Raw genomic sequence first — 20,684 nt, 5'->3', positions numbered from 1 at the left:
GCCATATGATACAAAAGATGGGAGGTATTTTAGTGGTTATTTGTTGTTGGGGTTTCTGTCCTGCCCTGTTCCCACAGTCATTAAGTTCCAAAGAAATCACACAGAGGTCTACATTAACTATAAACTGATTTGCCCATTAGATCAGGCTTCTTATTAACTCATAACTTATATAGTCCATTATTAGCCCATTATTCTTATCTATGCTAGCTAGCTACATGGCTCAGTACCTTATTCAGCAGGGCAGTCACATCTTGCTTGTTCTGTTGTCAGGTCAGTACTGCAGTGGAATGGGCTTCCTCCTTCCCAGAATTCTCCTGATCTCACTGACCCACCTCTACTTTCTGTCTGGTTGCCCCGCCTATACTTCCTGCCTGGCTACTGGCCTATCAGCATTTATTTAAAATATAATTGTCAGAATACAAACCATTATCCCACACTAGTTATAGGATGATAACACTGAAAGACCTGGTGAAATAGAATTGGCAATAGGGTGAATATTCACTCATGCTCTGTGCATGGGGAGAAGCTTTCTAAGTCAGCATTGGTATAGGATAAAATGAAAGAATCTAGGGATTGAGATTCTAATTGGCAGCAAAGGTCCTGGAGAGGGCAGGGTAGTAAAGCCATGATAAGGAATGATTAGATAAGGAAGGAAGGGTTTTGTGCCTCACAAGCCAGGCAAGCAAAGAAGGGAGCAGCAAGAACCCAAATTCTGCCAGGCATGCCAAAGAATACATTTTAGAAGATTCTCTGTCTCAGGATTTCAAACAAAAGTTATGTGTGAACGAAAGCTCCAGACCCGGGGTTGGAGTTACATGGAGGGATAAAATGAGAACTCCATGAGAAGAGCAGGCTGAAGCTTTATTTAGCCAAGAAAGAGTAACCACATTTTGTAGCTGGTTGAAATCTGAGTGCATTGCCTTCAATTCAGAGGACAGACACGGCAACCGCCACATTTTAAAATGGCTTTCACAGGCCTGCTTTATATCTGTTTCCTTAATTAGAAGACACACTGCATACTTACTGGAGTTATTCCTACATCTATGAGGAGAGCTGATGAGATCTGTGTCACCGCCTACAAGGCAGTAAGTGTGTGGAATTCTGCTGCTTGGGCAATATGGAGGAACCTAGCCAACACTGTGTAAAAGGAACCAAGCAGGAATGGAATTTATAATCCTGTCAGCTCAGCAGGCCAAGGCTCCTTGCTCCCTTCTAGTAATTTGCAAACAGTGTGCATTAGAATCACCAGAACAGCTTGCTAAAGCACAGATGGCTGGGTTTACTAGCTGGCTTTCTGGGAGGAGTGCCTACAAATGTATTTCTAACATGGTCCGGTTGATATTGACCTTGCTGGTCTGAGGACCACACTGTGAGAACCAATGCTCTAAAACACTTATAACTCATGGTCCCCAATAGGCAAGTCTTTGTTAACAAAACTATTTTTATTGAACTTCTGGTAAAAGAAATAGGACATTTAGGAATTGCTGGCTCTATTAACATAGGAAATATAATGTTTTCCAAATAGCTACCTATACATAAGTCTACTTTCAAATTTACAAAGAATGTCTTATCTATCACCATCACTCTGGAAAATGACTCCAAATATTGGTTAATTAGTCACACATTCTGCTTCAGTTCAGAACATCATTCATATATAAAACTTCCACCAGCCCTTAATTTGGCTGATTATTTTTATTTTTCACTTTAATATGGATCAGGAACTACTTTGTTACTTTGAGTACATGAACTTCAGGTGTTTATCACAGCCACACTGGTAATTAATTTATTTTGTTAACTCCGTTTACAGTTGTGGAAAATGAGGTGGGAGAGATTAAACAAAAGGCAACAATGATGACATTTTAGGCTCAGTGATTTGGTCGTTCCTTTCTCCCTAAATTGCTGAACATTCCTGATAGTACACCATGACTTCAAACACCTACCTGTCCCCAGGAAGAGGACGTGGTATCGTCCATCAGCAGCATTCACGCGGTCTACGGCTATCTTCGTGTACTTGTAGTCGGTGCCCGTGCGGACAATCAGAGGCCTTCTGTGGATGGGGTAGATGGAATTGTACATGAGAGGGTGGTTGCGAATAAAGGTGACAACATCATCTGGGAAGTCCTTGGTGGTTCTCATGTTGGGTGTAAATGCCCCGCCTGGGCACTGAAAAAAAGATAAATAAAAGAAAATAAGTTAATAAAATGGTCCCTTTGTCTCAATAATAATCATTTTCAAAACACTTAAAAAGTCAATTGCTTTACGTACATCAGAGATCCAGAGAGAAGAAGATGAATAGTCTGATCTTAGACAGAGAGGTCTCTATCTGTAGAAAGCTATGAGGTGCATTTCCTTAGACAGCTGAATGGCTTAGACAATTGAGTAGAATGCCTCCTTATTCTAGAGTGTCCTCACAGCGGGGCTGACACACATTTGAATATGTTCTGACTTTCCCTCTTTTCATCCATCATCCTTCTATTTCTGATTTTGTAACAGGAAGTATATTGCTGGCAAAAACACCCATGGACACATTCTATGCTAAAACAAATTAGGTGGCCATTAACACATTAAATTCGAATCCTAATGTAAGAGTCTCTTTCCATATGATCTCCCTTCCCTAGACAAATCTTGAAGTTGGAGTTCAGCTCAGTGTGGGGATGAGCACTGATACTATACCCGTCTGGGATAGAGTTCCATCAAGTACAATAGCTACAGAGAGCAAAGCACCAACAGCCTAGGATGTCTTGCCAACTCTCCTATCTGCAGGGAGTCTGGCTTGCCACTGGAGCTAGTGTTACCCCTGGGTGTCAGGAACAATGGTCTTTAAGTCTTGGCACGTGCAGTTGCCCATCTGGCTTCCCCGTTTCCTCACTCAGTCCTCAGTTCCCTATACCAAATGGTGCTTTCCATATTGATTACTTTCATATCTACTGCATGTTTGTTGCCTAGATGGTAAACTGTATTATATTAGTAGGAATTGGATTCTGCCTGTTTGGCCTATCATTTCATCATATAACGAAACTGGCAACAGTCGATGTCTGGTGACTCTAGTTGAGGGAGTGATTACATTCTTCATCAGATGATCTGGCTTGAAACTTTGGTATCAGGACCAGATGAATAAGAAGGTGCCCTTCTGTCCAGAAGAGGAATGGTTAGAGCCGCAAGTTGTCAGGGCAGATAGAAAGAGGCAATGGCATCGGGAAAATAGGCAGCTGGAAAGCTTCCACAGTGGAAGCAGACTGACAGAATTTCAGAGGAGGATGGTTACCCTGACACCCAGGATCAAAGTTCAGGTAAAATGAAAATGTTGAAGGTTGGAGCTCACACTCACTCACTGGTAGAACGTGTATGCTAAGTCCTGTGAGCCAAATTGGTGAATGTAATAATATGTAAGCACAAGCAGTATGTGTCTAAATCTATTAAATACTTCCTAACATTACTTTCAGAAACAAAAATGGATTTCACATTTTACTTCAAGTACAATACCCCAGTTTTAGTTTTATTTAGACTTTAAGGGCATAGTGCATAAAGCAAACAAAACAAAATTGCTGTTCTTAGCATCTTGGAAATTCCGGTATTGGAATCTTGGAAATTGGTGTGCTATCAGGACTGTGGCCTACTACAGAGCTCGGCTTTTCTCAAGGCTGACAGTGAACCAACTCTTTACTCCCATCAGGAACGGAATGTGAACATTATCAGACTTTAACAGAGGACAGAAATGGGGAGTTTTGTGTGAAATCTGTTAAATCTTTACTGCTGATTTTGTTAAGAAAGACAAACACCATTGGAAAGAAAGCAAGATGTGTCATCTTCTGTGTTGAATCCTTGCTATATCTAGCCAATGACTTCAGCGCCTTTCTGTCAGCATGGACAGGAAAACATTTGCTCAAACCTCTCGGCAGAATCCACATGCAAACCCATTATCATCATGAATGTACACTTTAGGCCAAGAACAATTTAGCCAAGAACATTTTTTAGGACACACACACACACACACACACACACACACACACAGACACTCTCTCTCTTTTTAGAAAAAAACAACAGTTAAAGAAATAAATAATAAAGACAGTCTGTTGTTGGATATTCCCATGACCTTGGAATATTTTTCATTATAAGAAAAACATTGTATTTAAATATTCTTGTTTATAAATTTTCCAAAATGAAGACCAAACGGGGACACAGGATTGAATTTGAGGTTGTTCAAAGCTGACAGTTGTGTTCCATACTTCTTCAAAGTATGGGTTATGGGTGTTTCCAGCCTTCGTCTTTCACACAAAGTGGAAAAAGGGAAGCATGCTGCTCACTGAATGAAATATGGAAAGAACAATGTGAGGGCAATTTCAGACTCTGAAAACACCACTAATTGTGGCTTGCTGTGTTGATCCATCTCCTCAAGTGTTTGTAAGCATTTTTGTTGGTACTAAAAGAATGCACAGTTAGCTTACATTACTAGGCGTGCTACATAATTTCCAGTCAGTTTAGTACTTTGATGTGTGATTACCTATAAAAATCGTTTCTTTTATTTTTGAGATTAATATAGTTACATAATTCACTGCTTCTTTCCTTCTTCCAAACTCTCCCCTTTCCCTCTTCTTGCTTTCTTTCGAATGGCATTTTTAAATTAAACATTGTTGTATAATACAGGTGACAGCTTATTAAATTATCTGAGTCTTATTTAGAACTTTTCCTTAAACTTAAGACAATGTTAATGAAAGTTTTGTTAAAGTTGCTCAAAATTATGCTGGTTAAATAGGTAACACGAACTAGCAGTTTTTAAAACTTTTATTTTTATTATTATTACAATTATTATTTTGTTAGTAGTGATACGTGCACACGTGTGTGTGTGTGTTTGTGTGTGTGTGTGTGTCAGCTTTGTGGAGTCAATTTTCTTTTTCCACTTTTACATAGGTTCCAGGAATCAAATTCAGGTCATAGCACTTGTATAGCAAGTTTTTTCATCTGCTAAGCCTTCTTGGCAGCCCCAGTCTAGGGGTCTGTACATTTTTCCCTCAATAATTTTTTTCTCTTGCTTTTATTATCTATGTACAATGTTCTTCTACCTTAAAAATCAGAGTCTCCTCATGTGACATCATTTTCAAATTTAGAAAAGAATTATTCTAATTAGGAATCACGCTACTGACTCATGACACAGGTTAGCAGTCAAGACAAAATGAGTTGTAAAAACGGTGACAAGATAAAAAGGTGACCTCCCCCTCTCAATGTGCACTATTGAGTTCCCTCGTTGTAAACCAGGCAAGGACATTTAGTATGCGATGGCTCTTTCATGGTCATCTGGAACAGGGAAGCATGCATATTGGGACCTTGGGGGTAACATTAAACCATATTTTAGTCTAGAAATTTCAGCAGCTCAAATTTCACACTAAGGTCTTTTATCTTGTTTAGTTGAAAAGACATGTGTCCAATTTTGCCTATGTAATTGGACATAAGACCTGGAGGACCCATAGCGCCTAAGGGTGAGCTCCTATGGTTATATTTTCATACAGCCATAGAATTTCTAACTGCATTGCAAATATGTACCTTTATACCTACAGATAAGTGTTGCTTCCACTCCTCCTCAATAAACCTATTTTTTTTTTGCATCAGATGGAGATTATTATAGAGAATCACAATTGTTTAAAAATGCAAATAGGTGACCGTGGGGTGCCCAGTCCCAGGAAGCACATCTACAATATAAACTGTACACCTACGGATCAAAGAAGCCCAAATAAGAAGGGGTAAAAGTTTGAAAGAGTAAGAGAATGAGAACTCCTGTCACTAGCTAGTGTCATACAGACGTGACCAGATAGCTGCTCTGTGGATACCCAAAACTGTGAGCCTATTCCACCTTCTCTGAAGGTCAGAGAGTCTGAGCTTAATTTTTGTTCTTTCAAAGCTTTTGATAACAGGTGTAGCTACAAAACAAGATATCCTGACCTAGGATCTGTTTACTTGGTGTTTTGGACTTAAGATGGCCATAGATCTGGATCTGCTCCACTCTGACCAAAGGTCAGAGAATTCAAGCGTACTCTGCTCCTTCTTTTGAAATAGGAGGTTTGAACTTGGGGAGTGGTTACCTGCAGGATCCTTGGTCTAGGGTATGTTCACTGCTCCCAAACATCAAATGCTCTGCTCAGGAATTAATGATTTGATGTCTCAATTACTGGAGCAAGTAACTGTTCGAGTTGTTCTTTGTATCATGACAAAGCAGTCTTTTGCCTTCCCCCATTTTGTTTATTATTATTATTATTATTATTATTATTATTATTAATTATTATTATTATTTTGAATGAGCTCTACATTTTCTCTGCTCTGCTCTCTGCATCTCCCCTCCTCTTCAACTCTCTCCCAAGGTCCTTATGCTCTCAATTTACTCAGGAGATCTTGTCTTTTTCTGCTAGCCATGTAGAGTAGATCTATATAAGTCTCTCTTAGTGTCCTCATTATTGTCTAGGTTCTCTGAGATTGTGACTTGTGGGCTGGTTTTATTTGCTTTATGTTTAAAAAACACTAATGACTGAGTATATATGACAATTGTCTTTCTGGGTCTGGGTTACCTCATTCAAAATGATGTTTTCTAGCTCCATTCATTTGCATGCAAAATTCAAAATGTCATTTTTACTCCTGTGAAGTATTGGGGCATAAAAGTGTATGGAAAATTAAACACAGGCAAACTCAGAACTTAGAACTTGTAATTCAGCATTCCGTATTCGCTGAGTTGCCCTCCTGTTACTATCCTGTGTTTCCATGTTTCTTCCTAATCTCTGTTTCTCCTATCTAACATTTCTAATTTTTTTTTAATTTTTATTTTTTTGGTTTTTCGAGACAGGGTTTCTCTGTGGCTTTGGAGCCTGTCCTGGAGCTAGCTCTTGTAGACCAGGCTGGTCTCGAACTCACAGAGATCCGCCTGCCTCTGCCTCCCGAGTGCTGGGATTAAAGGCATGCGCCACCACCGCCCGGCCTATCTAACATTCTAATCCTCATGCTCCTGCCCTGGAAATGAGAAACCCACCAGACTAGGATTGTGGCAGACGTCACCCCAAAATGGTGACTCATGACATTGCTCCAATGGGATCTCCACATAAAAAAGACTTGCCTAGGACTGGAGAGATGACTCAAAGGATTAGAGCACTGACTGTTCTTCTGTAGGTCTTGAGTTAAATTCCAAATAACCACAGGGAGGCTCACAACCATCTGCAATGATATCTAGTGCAGGCAGAGCATTGCAGCGTAATAAATCTTAGAAAAGAGACCTGCCTAATGAATACCAGTTCACATGCCAATGTGAATGTTGGAAATGTCACAAGGTCTCATCACTAGGAGAAGAGCTTCTGAGAGAGTGAGAATCAGTTTGATCTCGAGACCAAGCCCCTAGTAGCTTAGCAAATGCACTGTGATAAACTTATGTATAGAGGAACAGCATTAAATGAGTTCAGAAGGTCATGCATATGTGTTTGTATTGTAATAATAATTTTAGAAACAAGAATAATTATATAAAATGTCATAAATATGAATGTGCTGGAGTATGTGAGAACTTGGAGTGGTAAAAGAAGGATGGAACTGATGTAAATATAAAAAGAAGATGGTATAATCACTAAGTACCATCCGAAACATTGGCATTCTGTAGGTTAATTTATTATACAGATCATCACTGAATCATTTTAGTTAAACTCCTTAAGTATTTATTTTTCCCAGTTATCCCACTCTTATGAAGTAGTGGTATGATGGAGCAGGGTCATCTGTCTATGTGTTACTCTCATTGGTTAAGTAATAAAGAAAACTGCTTGGCCTGATAGATCAGAACACAGGTGGGTGGAGTAGACAGAACAGAATGCTGGGAGAAGGGAAGTGAGTCAGTCGCCATGATTCTTCGACCAGAAACAGAACAGGTTAGGATCTTTCCTGGTAAGCCACCACCTCATGGTGCTACACAGATTACTAAATATGGGTTAAAGCAAGATGTGTGAATTAGCCAATAAGAGGCTGAAACTAATGGGCCAAACATACTAATAAAATAGACAAACATCATTATTTGACAATAAAGTAATAATTGGAGACACACAAAAAATCTAAATGGCAGAGAGAGCATGATTCAAGACCAAATGTCATGCACACGAAAGAGTCAGTATTTTAAAAATGAATTTATCGGGCTGGTGAGGGCTCCTTAGATAAAGGTATTTTCTGCCAAAGTCGAATACTTGAATCCCATCCTTAATTCATACATGGTAGAGGCTGCAAATTGATTGACCTCTACCTTCACACACACCTCACTGGAATAAATATACAAATAACATTAAAGGACTGAATAGGTAATATTTATGAATAGATATGCATGAAGCAACTATTAGTGAAATAATAGGCTGTGAATTTGAATGATAGTAAGGAGTGGTATATGGGCCTTGAAGGGAGTAAATGGAAGGGAGAAATGCGAGTAAGCTATAATCTCAAAAATGAAAAAAGAAAACAAATTTAGGAGAGTGGTAAATATCACTGCTAGTATTAGTGTGGAAGAGAAACAGAGGCTGTGTTCTTTGGGGAACTGCTCTCCTTCGGATGCTGGTGGATATAGGTCTGAAACACTCTGAAATGGGAGTTAAAAATGATGGCGTTATTAGGTTCTGCTTCAGCGGGGTGTGCAGGATATGAAGTCTACAGAAGCCTCACCCTCACTGTGACAGGATAAGGTAATTCATTAGCTCAGCCACAGAGAGTCAGCAGTCTCACTTGCCCTTTGCGACATACCAATGGTGTCTTGTTTCTTCCACAAACTGAGAGTACTTAGGGGAAAACATTATGACACACTTGGCAGCCCTCCCAGCACTTACATGTGCTTGCTGGTTGGGCTGTTCGCTAGAACAGCTACGTACTCTGCTTTGAAGGAACACCTACAGGGAAGTTGAGAAGGAGGGTATAGGATTTCTGCCAGTGTCATTTATGTAAAAACACGCTTATATATTTATGAGGTTGACCCAGCAACCAGACTACTGTGGAGAAATAAAGAATGACAATCACAGTTGATCCCTCATTGGGAAGACTTCTGAGACAGAGACCGACATTCTTGACCTAGAGGAAGAGGACTGTGGAGTTCACTTGGCTGAATATCTTCTGGCTGCAGAAGTAGGAAGCATAGGGTTGAGGCAACCACTGGCAACTGAGTAAGAAAGCTGACTTCATGCTATTTTGTTGGGCTTAGGGTGGAGCGACCAGTTCTTTGGGGAAGCATACTTCTCTAGGAGGAGTTCCAGGGTCATTTCTCCACCCTGTCCTGTTGATTCCCCAAGGATCACTCATCTGACAATTTCTGGATTTAAAGGAGCTGTTGTGGTCTCAATACCAGATGTAAGAAACCACATTATAGAAAAATGTCTTAAGTACTGATTACTCCCATTTTGCAAGGATTCTGTTCCAGATGTGTGTGTCACTAATCCCTGGCTTATTCCACACTGCTTTAGGACAGCAGAAAATGCTTATTCTTAAGGGCTTTAAAAAATGAGACTGTTAGCAGAATTTTCTAATTTAGCATTGGTTTATTTGTGGAACAGGGTTGGTCTCTTACCACAGTGTACACAATTATTGCTTTTCGGCAGAGTGGTTTTCTATGTGATACTCAAAAGCCCTGTGTACATGTCAAAGTGGCTTTTAAGATGTCACATGGGGGAAGAGCCATAGGTAGAATGAGTTGGATTTCAGTTGCACAAATATCCTGACCATGGCTAATTTCAAGTAATTGCTTGGATGTCCTTGGTTGAGAAAAGGAACAAGTAATATACTCAGGAGACAAGAGCAATCTGGTTTCAGAACAGTCTTCATAAGATTCTGAGGCCTCAATTCAATGAATGCAACTGTAAACTACAGGAGGGAGGGGGTGAATTTTTCTGAGTTTGCAAGTCAGTTGCTTCTGTACTATCTGTTCACACACTGGAGAAAGTACACCAAACCACAACTACCTTTTACTGTTCTGTATTAAAGTATATGTTTAATTGCCCCAACTTCTAGTCATTTAAAAAGTATAATTTACCTTTGAATCAGTTAGCAGTTAGTCTTCTGGGAATGCATGAAATAATTTGAACAAAGCAAAGAGAGACTTTTACTTATATGCAGTTTTCTCAGCCTTTCCCTCCTTCTCTCCTCCTAAGTCATCTTTGCTCCATATCTACTATCAGTTGAAGGGCCCTGAGATGATTATATCTCTTGATTGTTTTTCTTGATTGTAAAAGCAATTAGTCAGTGTTCTGCCTAATCAAGTTACTTGTTAGACATGATTAATTGTAACGTTTTAAACACAACGTTTTTAGGAATAAATAATGAAAGTCTTTGACTCTTTTGCCTACTCTTGGGACCCTTTTCCTCCCTCTGAGTTGACCCCTCCAACCTTGATATAAAGGTATGTGCTTAATCATATAGTACTTTGTTATGCTGAGTTCAGAACCTATCCGTTGGGAGGACTGATCTTTCCTGAAGGGAAACAGAGAAGGAAGAGGGGAGGGGTTGGTCTCGGATTAATAGAATGAGCAGATGCTGCAGCCAGGTTGTATTATATGAGAGAAAAATAAATAAAAATGAACAGTAAAAAAAGAATATTTGTATTTGTGTTTGTCAGAGGGAGCAGCCCACAGTTTTGTTTTATTCCATTGTGTATTTTTTTTTTATCTGGTTTAGCTTCAAGAGAATACTTTAGTGGAATTATTTTGGTAGTGTTCCTTCTTTTTTTATTTTTATGAACAGCTTGATCAGTACTCTTGTCAGCTCTTCCAGAAAAGTTTGGTGGAATGGAGCAGTGAACATATCCACCTGGTCCTTCTCTTCTTGGGAGTTTTATTTTGTTTTGTGTTGTTTTTTTCTTATTGCTGTTTCAGTATCCTTGTGTGTTAGGGCTTGTTTAAGCTGTTTGTGTTTTCGTCATTTAACTCTTTCAGATCATATGTGACAAATGATTTATCCAGTTCTAGATTTATCAAGATTTCTGGAATGGAACTGTTTAATAAGTATGTTAAGTTCATTAGAATACTCTCTAATTTAATTATATTGTCTTCCTTTGGTTTTTGTCAGTTTAGCTAGGGATTAGTCAGTCTTATGAATGCAGTCTTACGACTGCACTGCGGTGGATTGATTGTATGTTCTGTTCTTTACATGTATTTCAACAATGTCTGCCAAGATACTAGTTGGTGGAGGTGCATGCCATTAATTCGAGCAGTTGTGGGGCTGAGGCACTTGGATCTGGGAGTTCATAGTCACCTTAGTCTACAGAGTTCCAAAACAGTCAGGACTGTGCAGAGAAACCCTGTCTTGAAAAACAAAGCCAAACCAAATCACACACCCTGACCTTCTTTACCTCACTGCCTACTGTTTCTGAACTTGCCTTTGTACTGTTTTTCCAAGAATTTTAAGCACATGGTAGGTTATTTGAGGTATTTTGATATTGTATTAGATTAAGCTATTTTATTTAATTGGTCAGTGTTTTGCCTGGGTGTATATATGTGTATCATGTGTGGTTGTAGTCCCTGTAAGGCCAGGAAAGAACATTGGTACACCTGGAACTGAAAGAATGGGTAGTTGTGAACCTCCATATGGGTGCTGAGAATCAAACCTAAATCGTCTACAGGAACAACAAATGATATCAACTCCTGAGCCATTAATTCCAGTCCATTTTTATAACTTAGATGTATTAATTTCATTTTATGTGTGAGAGTTTTGCCTAAATATATGCCTGTCTGTGCGTCATGTGAAAACCTGGGTCCTCTGCAAGAACAACAGGTGATCATGATAAGCAAGTCATCTCTCCAGGGCTGTTTTGACTTTTTAATGTAAACATTCACAGTCATAAATTTCACTTTTGGTAATATCTTCGCCACAGCCCCAGAGGTTCTGGAAAATTATAGTTTCATTTTCATTTGGTTCAAGGATTTAAAAAATTTCCTGATTAATTTTTTCAATTAACAGATGCTTACTCAAGCAGACATATAAGCCAAAAAAGCAGGTAACAGTTATCTGTAGGGTAATATGTATGAGAATATCATTATCTACAACAAATTTTCTTAATGTAAAAATGTAAAAAAAAAATATTATTGAACAAAAAACAATCAACCAAAAACCAGCTAGCAGGTACCGCAAGTTGGTGTTTGCCTTTAGTCCTAGATCTTGGGAATCAGAGGCAGGTGGATGTCTGTGAGTTCAAGACCAGCCTGGTCTACTTATTGATTAAGCATTCCAGAGCTACAAAGAAAGGCAACAGAAGAAAGGAAAGGTGGGGAGCAAGGCTGGTATTAGTGTTAGCATATTTAGTTTCCCTCTGAAAATTTCAAAGTGAGAGCTTTAAAATTAGAAAAAAAATCTACCATATTTTACTAAGGTGTTTTAGAATTTTGGTGAGATTTTGCTAGTAATTATAGCACTTATAAAAATCACACTTTTATAATATACATGATGTATTAGCAAATCTCAAACCAGGAAAAAAAATAAGCTAGAACCATGAAGTTGAAAATCATAATGAGCATACCCAGAGGACCATAGTTATATTTAATAATTGTAAATGCAGTTTTTGCTTAAATAAGATAAAAGTAAATTTCATGGGTACTTACAGTGCCAGGGCGAGGATATGGAATTCTGCCTTGATAGGATATCAGCTGGTGATTGGGGCCTTCTTTGTGAGCAAAAGGCCCATTGAATACAGTCTGAATATCAGATAAATGGTATACACACACTGCAGATCCTTTAAAAACAGAGCTGAAAATGAAAGCAAAGAATCTGTTTTATTTTTTCTAAAATCTATTTCATTTGTGCCAGTGAATTTGAGCACTCTGGTTAGGGGAGCAGATCAATGGTTTGCTCAGCAGCAGAGAAGCTTCCTCCTGCAGCAGAGCAGAATCAGTACAGAGACCAGCAGCCGCAGGAGCAGAGTGAGTGACCTTGTAACATTCTGCCCTAATCTCCAGCAATCCCTCTGGAGGAGGTAGACACACACCCACATTCCTAGCCCAGAGGAAATCTCCAACTGATAACTACTTGCAAATGAATCATGTTTATTTCCTAATATTGACTCCAAAGTAGAAGCCTAATTAAAAAAGTTTTAGATGGAAATAAAGCTTTAATCATTAACCATTAACACAGGCAGATAAAAATGATACTTTCTAATGTTTAATGGTCAAGCTAATTTTGACAACTATAAATTAGAAACAATTTATTAAAATTAGTATTTTACTGAAGTCAATATTTTATTGGAATTTTTGTTATTTTGCCATTCATTTTCTAAATAAACTAAGGCGATGTTACTCATTTGCTAGATTTATTCATTAGCTAAGCATACCATCCAGGACATCTGGGGCACCTTGGGGTGTAAACCTAAATGACTGATAATCAGTGTTCCTGCCAATTCTTTGATTTGGAAAAGCTCATAGCAGTAATTGCACCACACTTTGTGGTTTTTCTTTCTCTTTTCTGTATGTTGTGTATGAGTGTGGGTGGATGTATACACATTATATGCAGGCATGTGTACCTGTACTCGTGCATGCAAAAGTCAAAGAAAGACACCAGGTGCCGTCCTCTGTCACTGCTGGCCTGATTCCCTTCATGCAGGGTCTCACTGTGAACCTGATGATGGCCATTTTGGTGAGACTAGTCCGCCAGCAAGTTCCCTAGGACATGTCTCTCTCTCCCTATCCCTAACCCATGAGGGGCTATATGGATCAACCACACTTGCCATTTACCTAGGTGTCAGGGATCGAACTCAGGGCTTTGTGTATGAACAAGATCTCTTTCTTACTGATGATTCAGCCCAGGCACTTATACCACATTTAAAACTCACTTAGAAAATATTTCCAATCACCATTTTGCAGTTTTCTTATAAATGAAAATGAACCAGTGCAACCTTCCCTTTAGTTCAAAAAGACTTGGCTGGAGTACCAGGCTGAATTCAGAGTAACATTGAGTGCAAAATTAATAGACTGAAATATGCACAGAAAGTATCAAGTATGTGGGAAACGCACTGAAAAACACAATAAAGTTGCTTTTGGACTCCAAGTAAAACTAGAAAATATTAAGCCTGTTTTAAAATGCAAAAATATTGTCGTATTACAGAAAAACAGAACTGGTCCAGTTTTTGTCACTTTCTCAAAGCCATCACTTTTGTAAAAGTAACAGTTATTTTAATTCAAATCAAAAAACATTTTTTAGTTTTAATAATGCATGTCTGCTATAAAAAATTAAATAAATATATACTCTTCCATGACTTGTACGTATATACTTATGCTATCACTGCCAAAATACAGGGTAGAAACATATTCTTCATCACCAAAACCTTAGATTCTGATTTTATTAGAACTATTTGTCTTTGACGTAGTTATTTAAACAAATGCTTCAAGCACTTTACTTCTACAATTCAGTTCACACTTGATTTCTTCTGTAGAACAACATGTGATTGTTCAAAATGCATTTGTAAACGTTAGTTGAGATCAAATGTGTTTTAGTGATCTGGAAAAAGCCAGTAAAATGAGAGCATTCATTGTTTACTGAAAGAGCTGCAACTGTTTAATAATTACCTGGACGTGGTGAAGATGCCATACACAAGGGTGGTCCTCGGATTGTCAGTTTCTAGCAGAAACACATCCTCTATCAAAAGGAAAACATATTCTTTTCAAGTTTCTCAAAAGCCAGTTGCTGATTTTGAATTATCCTAATACAACAATTCCAACTATGAAAAGTAATCCTCAAGAAGGTATTACTGGAAAATTCCTCCAATTTGTTATAATGTTGTGATAAGCACTTACTAGCATAAATAAAATGCTAGCCTGGCATGGAGAGCATTCAGAAAGACTGTGTCTCTATGGAAATGATGGTATGTGTATAAACACTAAGGGGAAAACCCCAAATGGAAACTATAGACTAGAACTTTGAAATCCTTGATGCTGTAAGTCTGTAGAGAAGGCAAAGCCCAACCATGCTGTCCATGGTAGGAATATCACAGATACTTTCCTGTTGCTTGATTCTGCATTTCCTCAAAATCCTCTATTGATGACACAGTAATTTTAATTTAAAAATGACTCAACTCACAGTTTTCTTTCAATCTATGGTTTGAGGTTGTAATGCTGAAGATAATAAGACTTTAATGTATGTTATAGGCAGAGACAGATGCATTTATAATACATTAAAAATAAAACATGAATCTTGAGTCTTGAAGAACCGAAGACCTTATGACAGACAATGCTTTTTAAGGTGAGAAACAGTCTCCTTCAAATTTATGACTCTTAGAATCAGTACATTTTTTTCATTTTCTTTTTTTTTTGGGGGGGGTTTGAGACAGGGTTTCTCTGTGGCTTTGGAGCCTGTCCTGGAACTAGCTCTTGTAGACCAGGCTGGTCTCGAACTCACAGATATCCGCCTGCCTCTGCCTCCCGAGTGCTGGGATTAAAGGCGTGCGCCACCACCGCCCGGCTGAATCAGTACATTTTTGCAGTTTGTATTAGATATGTAATGTTTACCTCAACATATGCCTCAGAATCTAAGAATGACTGAGCTATACATTTCAATGGTATTTGAAAAAAGATTTTTTAAATAGTCATCACAGTGTTATGATTCATTAACAAGGTACTTCAACTACAGAAAACCATTCATTGATAAACTATAGACCTTATTTGATCTGGAGATCATAAGCTTCCTGTCATCGAAGGAACACTTAGTGAGAATCATCAAGAAGAACTAAGCTGGGAGCATAACTTTTGTCATTTATAATTAAATTTTCTATTTAATGTAGAACTTACATACATATGTGTGTATGTATGTTTGTGTATACACTTATTTAGGTAAAAATATCAGAACTTAAATAAATAGTGTATAATATTTTGATTGAGGGTTACCCAAACTTAAATTTCTTTAGATTAGAATATTATAGATTCATTTATAAAGGATCAAATATGCCATTATCTGTGTATAAATTTTGGAAATCCTTCCACCTCCCCCCACATTAATGTCTTAGCATTTTAGCAGTGCATTCAATGGTAGAAGAAATTACTAACATATTTAAGAACATCAATAAGCAGTTCACAGTTCCCTCCCAAGGTGGAACACCATTTACAGTGTTAACATCCAGAGCAAATGCATCCTCTCTGAGACTTTAGTAAGACACATGATGCTCATACATAAAGTCCTTCTCAGAAACAGTGCTCACTGTCATATCCACGCACCTAATTCATCAAAATGTGTCTCAGGGCCATCTTCATCTGTGACGGAGCACACCAGTCTTGCCTTTAAGAATGTGGTCCACTTGTTGACAAGACTACGTTGTCCGCCGGTGTCATTCTGGAACCATTTTATAACACAGTTCAGATGATTGGAGAAAAAATTGTGTATTAAAAATTCAGCTAGAACACTGATTTTTAATTTATTGTTATCTAGAGATTAGGAAGGGTTATCATCAATTTAAATAAAAACAACTAGAATCTCTAGTATTTTTGATTGATCTTTTATTGTACAGTGTCACCAAAAAATGGAGTATATGGAAATATAAGTATATGCCTCAGTTTTTATAAGATACAACATAAACAGTTATATCAGGTGAATAAATAACTGTTCTCCACTTGCCGAGGCAAATGTTTGTTCTTTTAAATTTAGATGAAATTAACTGCATACAGTTGTAGCTTTCAGAGCTTACTATGTTCAGGAGAGTGGGCAGATCCCACATGAGAAGCCTCCAGATAGGCTTTATTCCCCACTCCTCTGCAATTTCACTTATATTTAATTTTCCTGAGTGGATGATATATTACAAACACTTTCCAGGCGAATGCACAGGGCATGTAATTTTGCTCTTTCATAGTGTCTACTGGTGACTATTGTCTTCCTCTATGTCCAACAGTCTTTCCATTTCTGCTAACTTTGCTATATTGACTCAAATTATTGAGAAACAGATGAGTTCTAGTCAACAGAATATTCCAATATTTAAAGATAAACAGACACTGGCTACTTCAATAAATATATCTGACAAAGAAAATTATCACAAAAATAAAATAAATAAAAAAGATAAAATTAAAAAAAATTTTTAAAAAAAAATAAGCCAAAAAAACTCTAAAAAGAGTATTCAGAAGATGGGATCAAAAATTTTTTCAGTTTATGTAGTGCTTATATACTGACATTTCATTCTTGAAAATTAAAATGATAAAGGATTTTCTTAATTTTCCACTGTTACATGCTGCTTTTATGTTTTCCTGAGATTCTTATGTATCTTATTTAAAAGAATTATTTTGTTTTCTTTGGTAATTTACAGTATTCCATTTGTTTGACTGCAACACAGCAAATGGAATTGCAAAATTATCCAAAACTACTTCTATGTTTAAAAAAACAAAGTATTTCCCTAAATATTTTTACTGAAATGTGGTATCATTGTCTCACAAAAAACTGTAAAATGCATGCTCTATAACATTCTGCTTTCTATTTTATTCCTTGGCAATGGTAAATGGTAAAACCACTGAAATATTGGAAAGCATATTACATAATTTGAATTATTTCCTTAAACAAAAATTTCAGTGCACTTACAGGACATATTCTTGCAATCATGGAATGAATCTGTTTGGTGCTCCGATTGTTGTCAGTCAGTTTTTCTTTGAAGAAGAAATACACCTTAGCATCATTTGGATCAGTACCATCTGGGATAACATGTGCATCCACAAACATAGGTTCTTGCAAAAGAAGTATGAAGATTGTGTGAATGATAAAAATCCACCTACTGCTCTTGGAAACAGACAACAAGTACATTCCTTTCCCAACAGTGAATAATTCACTGTTCATAGGCAAAATTTCAAAAAGCAGTCATTGTATATCAATGTTTTGGTACCAAACATAACAAACCATAACTCTAGTGTGACAGACCAAAGCTTATCTCTGTCTGAAGGACACTTAAGAAATATAGTAATATTGACCTGAGTGGTGGTGTCTCACGCCTTTAATCCCAGAACTCGGGGGCAGAGGCAGGCAGATCTCTGTAAGTTTGAGTCCAGCCTAGTCTATAAGAGCTAGTTATAGGAACTACAAGGAGTTGAGAGAGAGAGAGAGAGAGAGAGAGAGAGAGAGAGAGAGAGAGAGAGAGAAATATAGTAATATAAAAATTCTTTGCAACTGAATGAGTTTTGAAAACTTGAATATTATTTTAGCAGTTATTTTCTATTGAATTTAATGCTTGTTTTATTTTTATGTTGGTTTTTAAACTTCATGTTAGCATTTGAGTATATATAAGCTTAATTAAAACAGAATATGAATATGAAGGTTCAATCCTAACCAGGTAGCTTTCTTCATTGGATAGTCACCTGTAATTGAAAAATTAGCTTTCTTCAAGAGAGTCTCACTGGGGAAGGAAATCTCTCCTAAGGGCAGGCCATATGCCCAGCAGGAAATGACCAACACAAAACTAACTCAGCAGCAGTTTTGGAGGGTCTTTGTCCCCCACTATTAAGTCAATGAGGGAATTGTTTTGCTTTTGCCTTTGTTTTATCTTACAGGTCCTTTGAATATATATCATGGCTTCTTGTTTCATAGAACTGCTCTGTATGTCTCGCATCTATATAAATTTCTCGTGATTTTGATTTGTCTCTTTTTCATTTGTTGTTTTATGCTATCCCAATTTGTTTTCCTTTTAAGATATTCTATTTTATTTTACTAATATTCTTATGTGCCTGTTTGTCTTCTTATAAGAGACAGAAAGGAGGTGGAGCTGGATGAGAGAGGAAGTGTAAAAGAACTGGGAAGAGTTGAGGGGAGGGCAAACTGCAAGCAATATATTGTATGAAAAATCTATTTTAAATAAAAGGAAAAAGAAAGCAGGAAGGGAGGAGGACAAGAAAAGGAAAAGAAGGAGAAAGAGGAGTAGGGGAAGAAGAGGGAAAGGGGAAGAGGGCGAGAGGAAGAATAAGAAGGAGAAGCAAGAAGAAGATGAAGAAGATGGAGAGGAGGAGAAAAAGAAGGAGGAGAGGGAGGGGCAGGGGGAGGAGGAGGAGGAGGAGAAGAAGAAGGAGAAGGAGGAGGAGGAGGAGGAGAAGAAGAAGAAGAAGAAGAAGAAGAAGAAGAAGAAGAAGAAGAAGAAGAAGAAGAAGAAGAAGAAGAAGAAGAAAATGCAGTATCAAAATTTGACTCTCTTTTTTCTTAAAATACAGCAGACGAAATGAAGAGGAAATGTTTCAAAGAAAAAATGTAGTCAGTGTAGACATAGAGGGTTTCCTTATTTCAGGAACAGAACAACATTTTAGGATATTTTATTTTCAGAAGTACTGGGGTAATAACTGGAAGAAGCAAGACAATCAATGCTTTCATTGCTGTCCAATCAGAGAGATACAATGCTTAATTGTGGGGATTCATGCTAAGCCGCATCACTAACTAACAGGCAATTAGAGTGAGCCTGCAAGTTTCCTAAGGCTGGGATGGCAAGAGCTCGGTGACGTCCTCCTCCTCTACATGACTGGAGTCACAGTAAAATTAGCTTAGCCTCCTTTCAGGGTGTGGATTCCTAATGACCTTGAGAGTCTGAAACAACTCAACAGGGATTATCATAAAGTAATCATAGCATCACAATTTAAAATTAGTCATGTTTTGAAACAGTAATCTGTCACATTCTGTAATTTTAGCTCATTAGTATAAGCAAACACAAAGAGTTTCTGTGTATGATCCATCAGTAATATCTAAAGTTGTGAGTTTGGTGGAATTCTTCAATTTAGAATTATGGAGATATAAAAGTGATTACAAGAACTGAAACCACATTTAACTGGAAGACATTACCATTTAACAAATGGCAGGAGGTATGATGGGTGCCACTGACATTTGTATTTACCTAGTTTATGACAATTATATCATCATTAATATATCAAACAATTGGAATAAAAATAGTGGCTATTTATTTGGCACATAGAATATAGAATTAGGACTACTTACGTCAAAGCCCAAAACTTTAGTTTTTAACTACTTTCCATATTATCAGTATAGTATTAAATGTTAGTTGAAGACAAGATATCAAAGGGGAAAATGCAGTAAAAGTTTTCTTACCACTCAGCCATTTTGAATTGTGCTGATCAGTTCGGACCGCATTCCTTTTAGTTAAACTTCGAAAGATAGCAGCGTCTGTTCCCATGAAATCTATGTACATTCCCGAGAATAGTTCCTCATCTATGAAAAAGGAACCATTGTCAGAAATAATCCGATGCCTCTGGAACTTATTTTAAAGTTCAAGGAGGTTTAACTTAATACATCATCCCAATTGTTGGAAGAGGTTTGCCGTTATGAATTAGTTAGTTATGAATTAGTTTCTGTTGCTCACCAAATTTAGAAAGGTCTAGTTGTAATAGGCTGTTAGTGTGATAACTTTGTAGTTATAAACCCAAATCCAAGGACTACTTGTTCTAAATTTTGATATGGGATATCCTTCTGTATATGTATTGCTTTTATTGGTTAATGAATAAAGCTGTTTTGGCCAATGGCTTATGAGAATAAAGGTAAATCTGAATAGAGACATAGAAACAGAATAGGTGGAGTCAAGGAGACTCCATGTAGCTGCTGAAGAAGAAAGACATGCCAGAAGTTTACCAGTAGGCCACAGCCTTGTGACAATACACAGATTAATAGACGTGGGTTAATTTAAGATGTAAGAATTAATTAAGAAGAAACTTGAGCTAATAGGCCAAAGAGTCTTGCAATTAATACAGTTTCTGTGTGATTTTTCA

The 20,684-nt window shown here is 37.5% G+C and overlaps 1 protein-coding gene across 1 annotated transcript in view; it reads right to left on the bottom strand.

Moving 5' to 3' along the window:
* Sema3c (semaphorin 3C) overlaps positions 1-20,684 on the bottom strand; it is a 75,047-nt gene that overhangs the window by 38,789 nt on the left and 15,574 nt on the right. Inside the window, exons 5-10 of the mRNA XM_038315381.1 lie at positions 20,011-20,130; positions 17,518-17,660; positions 16,173-16,287; positions 14,532-14,601; positions 12,576-12,720; positions 1,941-2,163 (exon numbers count right to left, since the gene is read on the bottom strand). Coding sequence (XP_038171309.1) covers positions 1,941-2,163; positions 12,576-12,720; positions 14,532-14,601; positions 16,173-16,287; positions 17,518-17,660; positions 20,011-20,130 — 816 coding nt within the window. The remainder of the gene's footprint in view (positions 1-1,940; positions 2,164-12,575; positions 12,721-14,531; positions 14,602-16,172; positions 16,288-17,517; positions 17,661-20,010; positions 20,131-20,684) is intronic.

This window comes from Arvicola amphibius, chromosome 18 (assembly GCF_903992535.2).
Source record: "Arvicola amphibius chromosome 18, mArvAmp1.2, whole genome shotgun sequence".
In the NCBI taxonomy this organism is placed as follows: Eukaryota; Metazoa; Chordata; class Mammalia; order Rodentia; family Cricetidae; genus Arvicola; species Arvicola amphibius.
Note: the sequence above shows the minus strand (reverse complement) of the source record. Positions and strands in the feature narration are given on the sequence as shown.